At 50.3% G+C, this 17687-nt stretch overlaps 1 protein-coding gene across 2 annotated transcripts in view; it reads left to right on the forward strand.

The window, feature by feature from the left end:
* The first annotated feature begins 2396 nt into the window (after window positions 1-2396).
* The window catches only part of GAS7 (growth arrest specific 7), a 207164-nt gene continuing 191873 nt past the window's right edge, over window positions 2397-17687 (forward strand). For both annotated transcript variants that reach the window (XM_090291149.1, XM_090291150.1), the window contains exon 1: window positions 2397-2778. In XM_090291149.1, coding sequence (XP_090147275.1) covers window positions 2596-2778 — 183 coding nt within the window. In that variant the 5' untranslated portion in view covers window positions 2397-2595. The remainder of the gene's footprint in view (window positions 2779-17687) is intronic.

Consider the following 17687-nt stretch of genomic DNA (forward strand, 5'->3'; position numbering starts at 1 on the left):
ATTTAACTATCTCAAGTCATGGTCCAGCTATTGGACTCAGTCTCCAATCACAGATGGGGAATAGACCCAAAGGCATTAGAGGGCTTGTCTGAGGTTACTTCATGGGTGAGATCAGTCACAGAAGTTCCACTGACTGCTAGTCCAGTTTCATTCTACCAGGACTGACACTGGATATCCCCAGAAAGCCCTTTCTTAAGATTCCATTTATGGATGAGCTACAAGGATACAGTTTCCTGAAGCTGGCAAGATGGACTAGAGGAAGCAGCACTCGATTTATTGCACAGTAAGCCTAATCTGAGTTCAAAGCCTGGTTCTACTGTTGACCAGCTGTATGGTGGTGGGCAAATCGTACCCTCAGAGCCCAGTTTCTCTACTGGTAAACTGTGGGCAATAACAACCCTAGCTCATATGATTACAGGAATGAAATAAAAGAACTGGAAAAAGAAAAAGGACTCATGGATGCAGTCAACAGGGTGGTGATTGCTGGGGTGGGGGTGGGTGGAGGCGGAAGAGGGTATAAAGGGGACAAATGAAAACAGAAAAAAATACAATAAAAAAGAGAGAGAATTGGAAGAAATTGAGAGCCAGGATCAGTTCTGGTGCTGCGGAAGTTTGGGGTGGCTGATCTAGAGGTGCAGGGTATGGGGCGCTGCGTAGGCTGAGATTTTTCAAGTCCAGAGTGGATCACAGGTTACTCGAGGGTACCATGAAAAATTCTGGGTGGAAGAAAGGCCCTGGACCGTCTCTCTTAACTTGAGCTGGGCCATATCAGTAGATATGAGGTCAGCCTGCTAACAGTCACATATTCCCCTAATACAGGAAATTTCAGTTCTTTTTAACACTTGATTAGGTCAGTGACCTTTTTTCTATAACAGATTTTGCAGCTCTGCATTAAGGAACTCTTAATGGTGGCCGTGGTCAAGAGTTTGTTCCTCATATTCCTAGCCAAGCAAGGGGTTGGGAATGTGTATTTGATGGAGTATTATAAACAATCCGCATTTGTCAGCTCGCCCGTGGCAGGAGGCCAGACTGACACTGCTCAGGTGAAATGGTTTAAATGCAGAACGTGGCTCAACTGTGATTCTCAAAGCTAGACTGGGCCTGGGCATACGCATATTTTAAAGTTACCGAGGTAATTCTAACATATAATCATTATTAATAATGACTGATTCAAAGCATAGAACGATGTGTGAGACCTTAAGGTTCCTATAGCCCAGCCTGACTGATTTTATAAGGGACATCTAGGTAAACATACTGAGAGATAAGACCAGGGGAGATATTGTGAGGGCCTGCAATGCACAGGCTGAGAAGTCTCTACTTAATTTAATAGGCAATAGGGAGCCATGGAAGGTTATTGAGCAGGATGCAAGGGTAGGCCTAGAAGGTTACAGAGAAGTCCAGCTATTTATAGTTTAGAAAATTGACTTTCTTCTATGAAGTAGGCTATGAAGCTTTCTTTTACTTCTATACCCTCAATTTAAGAACAATGTCTTCAGCACCATGGTCCACTGGTCCCTGGAGAGCTGGGGCTTGCCCAAATAATCTTTGTCGGTACCTGGAACATTGCATATAAGGGTGCAGCTTTCCACGAATGAATGAAAGTGAGCCGCCAGCCCCTTTGTGTGCAAAAGAGTGGGGGCTGGTCCTCTACCTTTCTTTTCCTTCATTTATCCTCATAGGCCTGCTTCTCACTGTACCAACTCTAATTCTGTCGCCTCCCCAGTGGTGCCTCCTTGTAACATGCTGCCACCTGGCTTCCCGGCTTCAGGTGCCAGGCTTCAAACCTGTCTTTCACCCATTGTTCAGTTTCCAGCGAGTCAAGTTCAACCCCAAGTTCGACCACCACAGTGACGGTCACAAACACAATCCCCTACGGGCACCTCGGAGGGGGCGCCCACCGCCATCGGTCACCACCTACCAAAGAGGCACAAAGGGGCGTTTCTATTCCAGCGGCCCTCGGTGTTGGGTGTGTGAACGTGGAGACACCTCCCCAGTGACCTGCCCCCAAGGCAAGCGAGCGCCCAGCCCTCGGCGGGCGTGGCCGCTCTGGTCCAGCCCTCGCCCCGCCTCCCTCGCTGTGGAGAGAGCTTTGGCTCGGCCACCCAGCCGCCAACCCCCTCTCCACGTACGCCAGGCCACTCCCTTGCCGCGGAGCCCCGCAGAGGGTGATGCTTAGGATCCCACCTCTCCCGGGAACTGCGTATTTCCGTGTGCCAAGGCGCCCAGGGATTCGGCCAGCCCTCGCGGCAGCAGCTCGCGTTCCGCGTCCCCGGGAAGTTGTCTCCGGAGCCCGCTGAGCCTAGGTCTCCTCCCCCTGAGCCCCGCCCCCCCGCCCCCCCTGTCCACAGCTGGGATCTGCGAGCTGCCGGACCCGGGGGCGTCGCCGCTTGCTCTCCGAACCAGCGAGTCTCTGCTTCCCTGCGCTGAACGCGCGTTCCCCGCCTGGCTGGGGACCCCCCGCGCACCCCCGAGACGGCGCGCGCCCAAAGCGCGGGAGCCCGGAGCGCCGGGCGCCTGGGACCCCGTGGAGCCACTGCCCAGCCCGCGGGGCTTGGCAGAGATGCAGGCTGCTCTGTGATCCCGGGCGCCAAGGCCATGTCCGGGTCCCGCTGCCGGACCCTGTACCCCTTCTCTGGGGAGCGGCACGGCCAGGGGCTGCGATTTGCTGCGGGCGAGCTGATCACGCTGCTGCAGGTCCCGGACGGCGGCTGGTGGGAAGGCGAGAAGGAGGACGGGCTCCGCGGCTGGTTCCCAGCGAGTTACGTGCAGTTGCTGGAGGTAAGGGGCGAGGGCCAGGGACTAGGAGGTCCGGGGCTCCGGGGCTCCAGTCCTCGGTGCGCTCTCAGACCTGTTGCCCGCACGGGGGATGCCAAAGCCGCCCCTGTCGGACCTGCACCCCGGGGGCAGCCTCTGCTAGCCAGACCCGTAGTTCCGCGCTCCTGGGGGCGGCGAAGGAACGGGCGTCCCTTGGGGCTTGTGCAGCGCGAGGATCGCCTCCCCCCCAACCCCCGAGCGCACCCCGTGCCGGGCCTCCCAGCACATCGTCGCGCCCCGAGGAAGCGAGAACTTGTTGCCTGTATGAGTTCTGGAGCGGGCGGGCGAGCGCGTTCCCGGCACTGGTAGGGGCTGACGAAGGGCTGTTGAGTCCGGCGGTCTACGCGAGACGCACCGAGGATCGAGGATCGCGGACCGAAAAAGTGGCACCGATTCGGCCCCGCAGCCCCGTGTCTCTACCCCGGAGCCCGGAGCTTGCCGACCCGTGGACGGTCTTGCTGCTCGGGGTCAGTCTGCCTGGCCGTGCCGGGGCCGCCCACTTGCTGGTCAGCTGAGCCTAGCTGGCTACCAGCCCGAGCCCCGTCAGCAAGCTTGACTAAGGGGTGCCGCAGCCTCCAGCCAGCGTCAGAACCCTCCTCTTCAGAACCTGAAAGTGGCTTTTGCTGCGGTTCTGGCCTGGCCCCAAGGCTACAGGGGACCTGTTGAGCCAAGTCCACTGCCTTTTTATTGTCTGTGAGTGACAGTAGGAAGGCTCTTCTGTCCTCTAATCGCTGAGCTCAGGGTCACAGCCTGAGTGGGATCCGAAGTTTCTAAAGCCCTGGAGGCGGGGGTGGGGTGGGGGTGCTGGTAACCTTACAGCCTCCTTCAGGAAAAGGCTGCCTGACCCTAGGAGTGTTGTGAAGGTGAAATGAGCAGCTACCGCAATTCTGTACTCATACAGAACCGTTCTGGTAAAACGCTGCCCAAATCATGGAAACTGAATTTATCATTTAACCCCTGACCTACTTCACAAAAAAAAGAGGAGCAAATTTTGACTGAAAATGCCTCTTGCAACTCAAGAAAGGAGAGGAAGAAGAGAAGGAAAGGAAAGGAATGAAAAGAAAAAAGAGAAAGGAGGAAAAGGTAGAGGTGAAATGGTTATAGTGTGAATCTGCCTGAGAAGTATGCCGTGGAAACATTATCAAAGATGGAGCCTGGTTACGTAGAGGTACATGATGTTTCTTTCGGGTCCAGAGGAAAACAACAAAATCCCTCCTCAATGAATTCCACTCTAGTATTTGAGCAAAGTTGGGGCTGGAAGGAGCTTTCCTGGGCTGGCAACAGAACGTTCCCTAACCGTTTTGATTCTGTGTTTTGAGAGCCTGTGAGTGGCGGAGAGGCTCAGGTGTGTTCCTCAGCTGTCCCAATTCCTTTCCTGAGATTCACACGTGAGAGTAAGCAAGTGTAGCGCTTCCTTCCAAGACCCGGAGGCTCCCGAGGGAGACTCCTGTTTCAGAGTTCTTCTGGTGGCCACACTTTCCAAGGAAATACCGATGTGGAAACTGGGCTGCTGGACATCTGTCTGGTAAGGAGCATTCCTGGCTGGATGCAGCCAGCTCTGCTTTGGGCCGGGGTGAGGCTGCAGGGTTTGTAGACTGTGTTAGTAGGAGTGGAGTGTCCTGCGTTTCTTAGTGAGGGGAAGGGAGGGGCGGCGGGTGGGGGGGGGGGCGCCTAGGGGACCAGCTGAATGATCAGCTGGGACAGCCTTGGGTGTGTCGAGGCTTACACATACTTAGAAAATCTCTGGTGCCTAGTGCCTAAGGGGCTTTCTCAGACAACTCCCACCTGGTGACTTGTGACAAAAGCACTATCTGTGTGGGCAGCACTGATGAGAAGGAAGACCTTTCATTGGTTGAGTGCCTACTAGGTGCTAAGCATGGTACATACATTGTCACCAATTCTCCTGACAGCTCAGTAACCGGGTAGGCATCATCCCCATTTTACAGACAAGCGAACTGCCGTGAGAGAGGCGGAGGACACTGCCCAGGGAGTGATGCTTGCATATTTGCTGAGCGGCTCAGGTGGTCAGTGTTGCCCCTGAGCCTGTGTGTCTTTTAAACACCGTAGCCTGGGCACCACTGTGCAAAAGGCCAGCGAGGGAAGGGTGTGGGTCCGTGTGGGAAAGGGCAAGTGCAGACTTCAAGGTCAGCACAGGGAGGCTGAAATACTGGGGCTAAAATGAGGGCAGCTGCTCCTTCCCACTTGGAGCATCTCTCTTGGTAACCTTGAAGTTTGATTTCACTCGGAGGCAGCTGGTTTGCCCACAGGTGGCAGCAGTGGACGTGGGCCAAGAGACAGAGGGATGGGGGATGGGGTGGCGCAGGCTGTGCCCTGAGCCCTGGCCTTTTCAGGGCCAAAGGTGATGCTGTTTTGACAGAGAGGATTGTAGACCAGGCCCTTTGTGTCTGTGAACCTCCTCCATGAGCAGGCTGGACTTCAGCGCTGAGGCCTGGGCAGGGATGGGGTGAGTCCCCAATATAGACTCACTTAGTGGGGACTGCAGAGGCCTCAGAGGAGTCTCTGGTAGAGGACTGGCCAGCATGCAGAAATGTGAGTCTGGAGGAACACTAGACGGGTGTTTTGTCAAGGCTGAGAGTTAGTGCAGAGACCAGGAAGCCAGCGAAGGAGCCCATTGATCCTGAAAGTGGTAAACCTCATGAGATGCTTGCCAAAGGGGTGGCCGGCACGGAGCTTGCTGGGGACACGGAGTTCAGAAGGCCAGGTGAGCTGTTTTGAGGACAGCAGTACAGACAGAATGGACGCCACCAGCCTCCTAGAGGAGGAGGGGTTGGTGGATGCTTGGCTGAGGATGGCACCTCCACCAGAACCTCTACCCAACACACCTTTGGCTTCCTGGAGGCAAGGGTGACAGCAGGAAACCCTGTCTGGATGGAAGGTGGTGCTAGGGCTGGAGAGCTGTAGGTGCAAGACGGACACTCCCCAAGGATTCCTTCCTGGTTTGTGTGAGAAAAAAAGGAGAACCGAGAGGCCGCGCTTTGCAGGAGGCATAGCCCATGAAGGGGAGCTGGGACGTAACTTGGAGTGGGTGGCTGATCTGCCCTGGTGGCTGGGCCCTGAGGTGAGGCCAGTGTGGTGCATTCTGAACCTGGTTACTGGGGAAATCTCTTTGGTCAAGACTCCAAGGAAATGGGCAGCCTCCAGGAAAACCTCAGCCCGCGCAGAGTCGTGTGGAGGGCCCTGGTGGGACTGAGGACTGGCCCCAAGGATCCTGATCCTTCAGGGGATGGGCGGCCTTCCAGGGGCTGCCGGGGGGCCACCGGGAAGGAATCGGCTTCTCCCAGGAAAGGAAGGAGGCCCATAGATAAGATTCACAGCTGCTGCCTCTGAGATATAAAGGCCCTTCAATAAGAGCAGCCAGAAAAATCTTTCTTGAGGGTGTCCTGAGACATAAAGAGGGAGAGCAGCTGAGAACTCTTCCGACATTTGAGAAACATGGTCGAGGAGGAACTGTGATGAAGGGGACCTGAGATAGGTCTGGCGTCTGCAGAAGCGCATTCTGTTGGCTCCCAGCCAGGCCTGAGGTCACCTCCATAGACTTGGAGGCCCTGTAGGAGAAGAGATTCCCACCAGACCTCTGGGGTACATGGAGGCAGAAAACAGGAAGGGTGGTTGGAGGATGGAGCCTAGGTCTCCACCCCCTGGGAAGAGCTGGAGAGTCAGACATGGTCCAATAGTGGGACAGGTTCAGTGGCTGGAGGCTCAGGAATTCCTTGTGGGCTGTTCTTACCTTGAATGGAGAGAACAAACCAGGGACCTGCAAGATACTGTGAGACATCTGGAAAAACTCCCAGAGCTTTTGGGAAATAATTCTGGGGGTTAATAAGATTGGAATGCAAATACAATAGGGCTTTCCTTGACCTATGGGCTGTTTGTAGAATCCACAGTCTGGCTGGAAGGTTGGGACCTCAGAGGTACTAACAGAAGACGATGCTGTTCGCCAGTGGAACTAGATGGTTGAGAGAGTCACTCTTGAACTTGGTCTCCTCCTCTCCACCTTCTTTTCTCCTGTTTTGGGTTCATGGGGTTGTGCTGTAGGAGTTTACAAGGTGTGGCTGCGGGAGAGAGATGTGGAGCTGGGGGAGGGCTGTGCTATAGTTAATTAAGGAATGCTGCTTCATCTATTGCTGTGTAACGGGCTGCCCCGAAACTCAGTGTCTCAGAACAACCATTTATTATCTCACACATTTCTGGGGGCTGACGGGACTCAGTTGGGTGGTCCTTCTGGTTTCACTTGGTGTCTCCCATGCATTTGTAGGCAGATGGCTTCTGGCTGGAGTTCTGGAGGCTCAGTGGGCCCGGAACCTGGTGCCTTGATGTTCTTTATGTGGCCTTTCCCTCCATGTGGTGTCTCATCCTCTGGGGCCTTTCCACGCAGCCTTCTCTTCAGGAGGGCACTTGGAGTTTTTACATGGTAGTTGGCTTCCAAGAATACAAAAGTCCAAATTGTCAGGCCTTCATGTGTGTGTGTGTGTGTGTGTGTTTATGGATTTGAGAGAGAGAGAGAGAGAAAGAAACATCTATGTGAGAGAGAAACATTGGTTGCCTCCTATACATGCCTGGGAATCGAACCCCAGCCTTTCAGTTTATGAGACAATCCTCCAATCGACTGAGCCATACTAGCCAGGGCTGTCAGGACTTAAGGCTCAGGCTCCAACCTGACACATCACTTCTGACATGTTTTGTTGGTAAAGTGAGTCACAGGACCTGTCCAGATTCAGTGTGGGGGGAAGTGCATACAGATGTGGAGACAGGGAGAACAGTGAGGGCCATTTTGCAGACTAGCTCCCTCAAAAGTGTAGGGGGACACACCTGGGACAGGTGGTCTTATAGGCGAAGCAGGGCCAGGCCAGTCTGAAGGGAGACCCTCCAGAGAGAGGGAAAATGCAGGAGACTTGGCTGTTTGCTAGGAAATTCTCATCGCCATCCTTGGAGGATTTTTAAAATTTTTCAAGATGCCAGAGATTTCTTTCAAAAGTCCACATGATAAATGGTGCAGCTGAATTTGCAACCAGATTCTTCTGTCCCAAAAGCCTGGGCCTGTCCACTGGCCCATTGCATACCAGTCCTGCATTTTCAGGTCAGAGCTATTTGGTGCTGGTTATTAATAGACACAGTGTATCTGAGCTGCCTGACATCTGATAGATGCTTGCTATGTTAGACAAATTGATTTTCATACAGGGCCTTTCTTTCTGTAATGTGAATATTTCCTCCAATGGGTGTGGCCTTGTCCCTTACACCAGTCACTGACCAGGCGGTCATCATCTCTGTTCACATACGGTGTAATTAGTGCTGGTGGCTCGTGGAGTATGTAATTGTGACCTAGAAGAGCAAGGTGGTGCTTCTAGCAACTTCACTAGGTCATCCTGCCCTTTGATTTGGGGGACCGTGGCCCTTATTTGTAGCTCCTGCTGTTTGCAAATCTACTTTTGGCCTACCCCCCAGCCCCCCTCTGCTCAGGGGAGGCTCCCCCCTCTTCTCTTCCATGTGCCGGTCTGGTCAGGTGGCCTCGCCTCAGGACTTCAAAGCAGTGGGCAGGGCTTACAGATTCTATGGGTCGGGGCATCTCCACAAAAGTTCCCTTAGCAACAAGTCAGCAGGAATCCCCGACATCTGTTCACCGCCACGTGAATCCCTGTCATCCATTGCTACCTAGAAACATGAATGAGGCGCTGACCTTCTTGTCCTCGGCTCAGCCCGAAAAAGCCCGGCTTTTATCTGATGGCCTGGTCGACTCTGTGAGCACGGCTGCTGGTGGGAGAAAACGTTTGGTAAACCGGGAAGCCTTGTACTTGCGTCCGTGTGAACGCGTAGGGTCTTTATCCGGCCTCTCCAGGGGACATTGTTTTCCCAGTTGCTCTCTTACTACTCACAGCAGCAAGGCGACCCATGACAAGCTTTCTCATAGAATGTGCTTAATTGCAAAATTAGTATCTGCCTTTCTTCCTGCAGTGAGTGGCAAGGCTCCCAGGCTGTGTTTGTCCCTATAGAGAGAAGTAGGAGTGGCGGCCAGCAGGTGGGTCTCGCTTGTCGTTTGGTGGCCCAGAGCATGGGGCGGCACTGTGGAGGTTTGTTGGGACGGGGGTATGAACTGTGTGAGGTCTCTGTGGACACCTAAGAGGACTCACCCGCCTCCTTTCACGCGTAGTTAGTGTTTTCCCTGCCTGCCATCTGATAAGGACTTTTTTTTTAGGTGAACTTTCTGGTTCACTGGATTCGCCTCACTTCTTGAGCTGGTGTTGAGACTTGATCCTCAGGGACTCAAAGTTCACAGGTCCAAAGTGAAGTCAGTCTCTCCCCTGTCTTCTCTGCCTTCTACCCTCACCCTCCATACTGCCACCATCTGTCTGTCTGTCCACCAACCACATCCCTGGACGCTTCTGCCTCTTCCCTCCCTTACCTATTCATTAGCTTAGCAAGCCTTGTATGTCCTTCCTCAGAAACATTTCTCAAAGCCTTCTCCTTTTTATTTTTTTAAGATTTTATTTCTTTATTTTTAGAGAGAAGGGAAAGGAGGGAGAAAGGGGGAGAGAAACATCAATCGGTTGCCTCTCATACGTTCCCTGATCGGGAATTGAACAGGCGACCTTTCGCTTTGAGGGACCACGCCCAACCCACTGAGCCACAGGGGTCAAGGCAAAGCCTTCTCCTTTCAAACTTGCATTGGCAAACTTTTTCTGTAAAGGGCCAGGTGGCATTTCAGGCATCGCGAGCCAAGAGGCAAGACTGAGTTATAGCTGCGCCCCTGTGACTCGTGTGCCAGAGGCAGGGAGAAGCCGTGAGCGCGTGCATATGGTCCCTGTCACAGCTCCTCCGCTCTGCCCTCGGAGTGCGAAAGCAGACACCGATGAGCCCCACATTAACAGGAGTGATTGTGTTCCAATAAAACTTTATTTATAGATGCTGAAATGTGTGTTAATTTTCATGTGCCACAAAGTATTCTACTCTTGCTTGTTTTCAACCCTTTAAAGAGGTCAAAGCCATTCTCAGCTTACAGGCAGTGTGTAGTTTGCCATGCCCTGTTCTAAAGTTGATAATTCATTATTCATCAATCCCTAATTGAGTGTCTGTGATGGGCTGGAGGTGAAGTCATAAAAGATGCAGAAAAGAAGCTTACCCTTTAGTTGGGGAGATGGTAAATTAGCAAGGAAAAATAAGATAGTTTCCAAGTAGTATGGGACGGATAAAGCAGGGCGCTGTGATGGAGTGGGAGGAGCGGGGTGAGTGCAGAGACAGCGTCTCTAAGGAGGTGGTGGTATTCGAGCAGAGACCTGAACGGGGTACAGGAGCCAGCTGCGGGGGTATCTGGGGAGAAATGATTTGAGGCAGAAGGCACTACAATTGCAAATAACCCTGAAGAGAGGAGTATATTTGATATATTTGAGAGAACCAGAAACTTCCAGAATGGTTAGAGAGTGGTGAATAAGGGCAACAGAGGCTGGGATGGGACAGACAGAGAGGGAGGTGAGCTGGATAGCCTCCCCCACTCCCAATATATGTAGCTTTTTCTATAAGAATTTAATTTATATTTTGAATTTCTACTCTGCACGAGGGAAGAAATATCCTGCCCTTTCCCAAGGTTTCCATTTGTGTTCTGAGGGGCTTCACTAAACACATCATGGCAAGGGTCCAGGTGCTCCTCGATGCCATTGGGGCATCTGCTGAACCCTCCTCCTCTGTGTGGGCTCCTCTTGGCTGTCCACGCAGTTGCCAGAGACGTTCCCCTGTCTGAAGGGTCCCGGCCTCTGGAGCGCCCTCCTCTCCTTCTGAGCAATTTTCTCTGACCCTAAGACTTCTCCGCCTCCACTGGTGTGCTGGTGAATGTTGAATAACCAGCTCTGAGGCATGGAGAGTTGAAGTGGGGGGTGGAGGGTTGAAGGTGGAGAGAGGGATGTCCCAATTTGTAGCTTTTGCCAATTTCTGGGGTGTAAATACTCCCTCCTGCCATGGCTGTATGATTCCGCCTCATATATCTTTGGGTAAAGATAAAGGGTTAATTTGGTGCACTTATATATTGTAAATGATTGCCATTGTAGCAATCTTTAGCACCTCTATTACATTACATAACGACCCTTTCTTTTTTAGTGGTTGGTAGATAGTTTTCTAAGTGCAGCAAGAGCCTTTGGTTTGATTGAAGTGTGGAGATTGGATTTGAAGAGAGCTGGAAGGGAAGGCAGGAGACCACTCAGGAAGTTTGCAGCAGGGTGGCGGATGTGGTGGCGTGAGAAGCGGATGCATTTGAAATGTCTTAGTAGGTCCATCCAGTCAAAAGGACTTGCTGGTGACTGGGCTTGGGGGCAGGTAGCAAGGGCCTCAGTCTTGCAGATCGGTTGTGATGCACTTTTTCCTCCTGGATTTTCCTCATTTGTGAATTGTTCGTTCTGCCACCAGAGAGCTCTTCCTTGAAAAATGATGTAAAAAGCAAATGCAAATTTGGGGTAAAGTCAGTATCTTTCACGCAGAAAGTGCTTTTATAAATGAGTGTTGGCAAGGGTGTAGGAAAATTGTCAGATGCTCCCTCAAGGGTAATTTGGAAGTATACCTTAAAAGCCTCAACAACATACATTCCACTTCTAGAAGTCTGGATTTAGGAAGCATTGAATGAGCTATGAGCATCAGAATGCCCACTGCAGCATTCTCCTGGAATGCCATCTGGTTAAAAATACACTCACCTGTGCCTAACACAAGGTCAGACACACAGAAGGGGCTCCATCACTATCATGAAGCTTAGAAAAACAAAAACTTTTGGTTTTGATGGAGTTAGCCTAGTTCAGATTTTGCCCATGACGGCAAAAAGAGATGGTGTGTCCAGGAATGAATTCCTTCTTGAAAGCAAGAACTGTGTGTACTGTGAATTCTGTAAGTATCCTTTTGTGGAAAGAACAGGTTGAAGAAATTCTTGCTGGCCCAGGGCCATGTTCTTTTAAGTATCTTCAGTAACAGCAAATCTTTGTCTTTGGAGGGGTGGATTTTGTTTTTTTGGGAACAGCCACAATTCATTTGGAGCCAAGTCTGGTGTGTCTGTACATGTGACTGTCACCGTGTCTATCACTGTGATGCAAAAATAATTTGAATCAGCTTACCAAAAAGTTTAGGGTACAATAAGAGGAAGCATGAATATGTGAGGAGATCTGGGGAGAGGAGAAAATAAGATGACTGTTGTAGTGAAGTCTGGAGAGTGAAGAGATAGGTTAAGTAATGCTGTTTAGGGTTTTAAAGGTCCTACCCTCAAGTGATGTTATGTTTGAGTAGTTCTCAATGGGAAGTAAAAGAAATGTCCTAAAAACAGCAGCATTGTGTGCTTAGTGCTATATCAGTCAGGGTGGGTTAGGATTTGCTGCCATAACAAACCTCTAATCTCAGTGGTTAAAACAACATAGTTTTGCTGCTTCTTCATGCTGCAAGTTGGTTTAGGGTTATAAGACCTTCTGGGTTCCGGGATGATGGGGCAACCACCATTTGGGATCTTGTTGGTGATTGTGTGAAAACAGCATGTGGTTCTTAAAGCTTCTTGAAACCTATCAAAAAAAGAATGAGTGTTGGCAAGGGTGTAGGAAAATTGTCATATGCTCCCTCAAGGGTAATTTGGAAGTATACCTTAAAAGCCTCAACAACATACGTTCCACTTCTAGAAGTCTGGATTCAGGAAGCATGACACATGTGTCATGTGTCATGACACATGACATTTGTGCTCATATTTCATTGGCTCAAGCACAGCCACAGATAACTTTAAATGTGTGGGAAAATGCAGTCCTAGCATGGCCAGAGGAGAAAAGGAGTGAGCTGAATCCATGTGGACAGCTCTGTTGCCCACCACATGGGCACTCGCTTGGGTGGTGCCCCTTTTCTGCTCTCTTTCCGTCTCAGCGGTTTACCAGAACAAATCTGCATATGTCACAATTGCGGGTAACTGTTCAGTGCTTCTCACTCTGATTTCAATGCTTCTGGAGCAAAGGCTTCTCAAAATTAATTTGATGGATCTTGTTGGTTGCAGATTCTCACTCAGTAGGTCTAGGAGGAGGCCCGAGGTCCCACATGTTTGACAAACTTCTTCAGCTGCAAGGACTTAAAGCCACTGCGCAGGCCTCAGCAGGTGCCCTTAGCTCCTGACAGCCAGGATGAACTCTTAAGTGTTCTCTCAGATCAGCTCTCCCCTCCCCAAGCTGTCCTGGCATCTCCATTCTGCTGGGCACACTAGTAGGTAGTTGGCCTATACTTGGCCTGATCCCAGACTTCTGGGGACTTTTTTCTTTATGGTAAATACATCTGTCACAGCCTTTGGTTCAAGAAAAACAAATATTTATATTTGAGCACCTGCTGTGTGCCCTGCTCCCTGCAAAGCTCAAAGGATACAGCCAAGGCTTGGAGCTGGGGTTAGCAGCTCTTCTTAAGGGAGCCCTTGGGGATATGTTGTCCCCTCCAGGGGGACTCTGGGTGGTGACCTCTCTTAATTTTCATGCTTGTTTTGTTAGAATGAAAGCCCTTCCAGACATTTAGCATTCATTGTTTTTTCTCAGACGCCTCAATTCCTCCTCCCACCTCATTTGCTTGTCAGATGCACAGACAACTCCAGGATCAGCCAACAAAAAACAAATTAAGTTATAAAAACTCTGTAGAGATGATACTTTAAAAATTCTACACAAATGAGTCCTTGTCCTAATTTAATCATGACAGGGGATCCTTATTTAGCAGCAGCTCATGGAAGAGTGTCATTGAGGCATTTGTCTTTGATTTGTAATATAATTTAGAAACAGAAATAGGAACTTTGAGTCTACTGTTCTCATTGAGCAAGTGTTTTATTGATAAATAGCTACAAGCCTTTTTTGGGCCTCAGTAAAAAATAAAATGAAGTTGCATTTCTGTTAACCAAAGACACACTCAGCACAAAATCTATCCTGGTACTCAGTCCATTGCTAAAGAAGGTTTCGAATACCTGGGGCCTGTCTTCCCTTGTGGGCACATGGGACCGACCTGACCTGAACAACATTAGTGTGGGGCATTGCCCCTGGCTCTTCTCAGACACTAAGATGCATGCAAATCACAGGGCCTCTTGTTCAAGTGCAGATTCTGATCCAGTGGGTCTGGGGTGAGGCCCGAGACTCTGCATTACCTCGCTGACTCCCGTATGAGGCTGATGCCGCTGGTCTGGAGGCACAATGTGAGTGGCAAAGCACTTGGGTACCCTAAGGAGTGTTTAAGTTTGCAGTCTTGGAATTAGATTGGATTTAGTTTATTTTGTCTTTTCCTTTTTTTAAAGCAGGTTATATGAGGCTGTGAAGGGTCGTGGAAAGAGCACAGGCTTTGGAATTAGACTTCTCTTTAGTCTGTGTCATGTAAGGACAGAGACATGGAGGTGGTTAAAAAGGCAGGTCTGGGAGAGTGGCATCTGCTGCTCCTATTTGCCCAGAGGGGTCCCTTGATCAAGGAGTGGAGGAGGGGCTCAGGAATGCTTTCCTGGGACCAGGACCAGGCTATGGAGGAAGAAAGGCTGGGGGGCAGAGTGGCGAGTGGCACGAGAGTGGCAGGCCCAGGGTCTTGGCTGCAGTGTGGACATGATGGCAGAGAAGGCTGGTGGGATCCCGGCAGCACTGGGAAGAACGTGCAGTGGGAGCCTGGCCTCCACACGGATCCCGAGGGGATGCTGGATGCCTCGTGTGGCTTGGCTACTGGGCTAGAGGGTGAGCCCTCCAGCTAACTCCAGTGTGGACGGATCAGAGCACATTCAAGGGCAAGGCAGAACCTATCCCCATGTGGGCCGAAGAGTGCAGGGCAAGAGTGGCAGCTCTGGGTTCGAATCCTGCCTCAGCCCCTGCTGCCTGTGAGACCCTAGGCAAGTTGCAGAACCTTCGTGAGCTTCCCAGGGCTCCAGTGAGGGTTGCTGGTGCCTTACGTACACTCTGTCAATGGAGTGTGCACCCCATTTGTTCTGAGGATCATGCCAAGTTGAATGCCGAGAGCTGCCAGTTAACTGGGGCTCCTCTGAGGTCACAGCGCAAGACTGTCTGGTTCAGTATCTGGTCAAAGCCTTCTGATCCAGGGTACACATCACCCGAGCATCTTATTAAATGCAGATTCAGATTCAGGAACCCTGCAGTTGGCCTGAGAATCTGCATTTCTAACAAGCTCCCAGCAGCTGCTGGTGTTGGGCCCACACTTTGAGTCGAAAGACAGTGGAGCCCTTTTGGGGGATTTTCAGGACACAGATCCTACTAGTTAAAGCGGGTAAAGCTGGCCAGTGCTGGTTTATTTGGAACTGCTGCCCAGGCCGGGCTAATTAGTCTTAATTGCTTCTTACCTGGGTCTGATGGTCCTCTGACTGCCTGGATGTCCCCAGAAGAGGCTCTTGTAATGAGGAAAGGAGGGGTGAAATGCAGAGGCTGCTCAAGGGCTTATGCATTTCTGATGGTCTTTGCCTGGTTCTGGAGAAAGGGAAAGGTTTGCGTCACAGAGCTGGGTGGAAATTCTCTTTTGATTTATTTTGTTTATTTATTTACTTTTATTAAAGTATAGTTGACATACAATATTATATTGTATTCAGGTATACAACATAGTGACTCCACATTTATATTACTTATGATGTGATTACCACAATAAGTCTAGTAGCCATCTGTCACCATACAAAGTTATTACGATAATTTTGCCTTGTTCCCCATGCTGTACATTATATCCACAACTTTTTTTCACTTATATATGGAATCTAAAAACAACCCCCAAAATCCAAGAGAACAAGTGAAAGAAAACAGAAACAGACTCATAGGTAGAAAACAAACTGTTGGTTGCCAGAGGGGAGGGGGTGGGGGTGGGGTGAAAAGCTGGAGGGAGTAAGCAGTACAAACCTTCAGGTATATGGAAATTCTCTTTTTTAAAGTGTTGCTCAGATGCTAGTGCTCTTAAGACTGGAAACTGGAGATGCTGTTAGCCCCACAAAGCAGGCTTCTCTCGCAGCCCCTTGGGGAACCCTTGGTCTGCCCTGCTCTGGAACTGACTTCTCTTGTCTTGTGTGTATTACTGCCATGGCTCTGAACGGCAGGGGCTGTCTCCTGTTAGCCTTAGTGATGTCCGTTCTCCATAGGGATGCCCCAGCGGTTTCCTCTGGCCAGTTGGATCTCAAAATGCTGCTGTTGAAGACTTTTGGGAGGGTTTTCATCACCTTTACCATGTAATACACTGTACCTTCGCCTACGAGGCCCCTGATGGCTGTGGCCCTGCCTACGTTCCCCATCTGCATTTTCAGCAGTTTCCTGACATGCGTAATAGTCCTATGAAGACTGCGTGGACCTACCTAACTCCGGGGTGCAGCTCTGCTTTCTCTTGCTGTGTCCTGGCACGGGTGCCCTCTTCTCCCGGAAGTAACCTTCCCCATTTGCTCTTTTTACTCTCACTCCCTTTTCTTTTCCTTTAACAGCTCTATTGAGATATAATGCACCGACCATGGAGAGTGTGCAAAGCAATGATTTCTTTTAGCATAGTCATAGTGTTGTGCAACCAATACCGTGGTCATTTTTAGGACCTCTTCATTGCTCCCTATTCCTTTTCCCCCCAGCCTTTGGCAACCACTGATTTACTCCCTGTCTCTACAGATTACCTGTTCTGGACATGTCATGTGGATGGACTCATATAATTTGTAGCCTTTGGTATCTGTCTTCTTTCAGTAAGCATGAGATTTTCGAGGTTCATCCATGTGGTAGCATGTGTCTGCACTTACTCCTTTTCATGGCTGAATAATACTGCATTTCGGGGAGACGCCGCCACATTTCGTTCATCTGTTCATCAGCTGGTGGACCTTCAAATTGTTTCTCACTTTTGGCTGTTACGAGTCTTGCTCCTGCAAACATTGGTGTGCAGGTTTTGGTGTGGTATACATTTTCATTTCATTTAGGTGTATAATTAGGAGTGGAATTGCCAGGTCATAGGGTAACTCTCTGTTTCACAATTTGAGAAACTGCCGACTGTTTTCCAAAGTGGCTGCCTCCTTTGACCGTCCCGTCGGCAGTGTGTGAGGGTTCCAGTTTTTCTGTGGCCTTCCCAGCACTTGTTACGGTCTGTCTCTTAATTATAGCCATGCTAGCGGATGTGAGGGCCGTCTCCCTGTGGTCTCGGCTGTGCACTGTTCGGATGACTAGTCATGTTGAGCATCTTTTCATGTGCTTATCAGTGGGCTGTCTATCCTCCTTGGAGGAATGTCTGTTTGGATTTTTGCCCATTTTTTAACTGGGTTACTCATCTTTTTTGCTACGGTCTCTCTCTTCTTTTTTTTTTCTTTTTCAGCTGGATTAACTTGTTCTCATGTCTTGGCTTTGCTGTTGCTCTCCTGGGAAAACTGCTGACCCAGCGTCCCTGCATCCTTCTAGACCTCATAGCACTCACCCCGCCGTGCTGGAATTGCCTGCTGCCCTCACTACATTGTTGACTTTTCAGGATCAGGGATTGGGTCTCTGATCTTTATAGACTCAGCCCTGAACACACAACCAGGGATAGGCACTCAGTAAAAAAAATGAAGGACCTAAGTTCAGTCATTTCAACTCCAGTGCTCATGAATAGAAGATTCTGGGTTTGCTACCCGTGATAGGTATTTGGCTTCATAAGGGGAAAAAATAATAAAGAGTTTGTAGAGTGACATTCCTACAGAATCCCTGTTCCCCACCCAGGCATTTTACAGAAGTAGGATTGCCACGTTGTGTGTACAGGGCAGCAAGCTATTATTATTTCCTGCTGGAGGGCAAAACAGGCCTTGGGACTTTGTGGTTACTGGGTCACTGCTGGAACCTGAGAGTGGGAGTGTTCTCAGTGTGCAGGTCAGTCTGGTGTAATGGTGTTTGGAGCTGATCACACCTGGGTTTGGGTGCTGGCCGTAG

This window comes from Furipterus horrens, unplaced genomic scaffold (assembly GCF_987537825.1).
Source record: "Furipterus horrens unplaced genomic scaffold, mFurHor1.1.pri manual_scaffold_11, whole genome shotgun sequence".
Lineage (NCBI taxonomy): Eukaryota > Metazoa > Chordata > Mammalia > Chiroptera > Furipteridae > Furipterus > Furipterus horrens.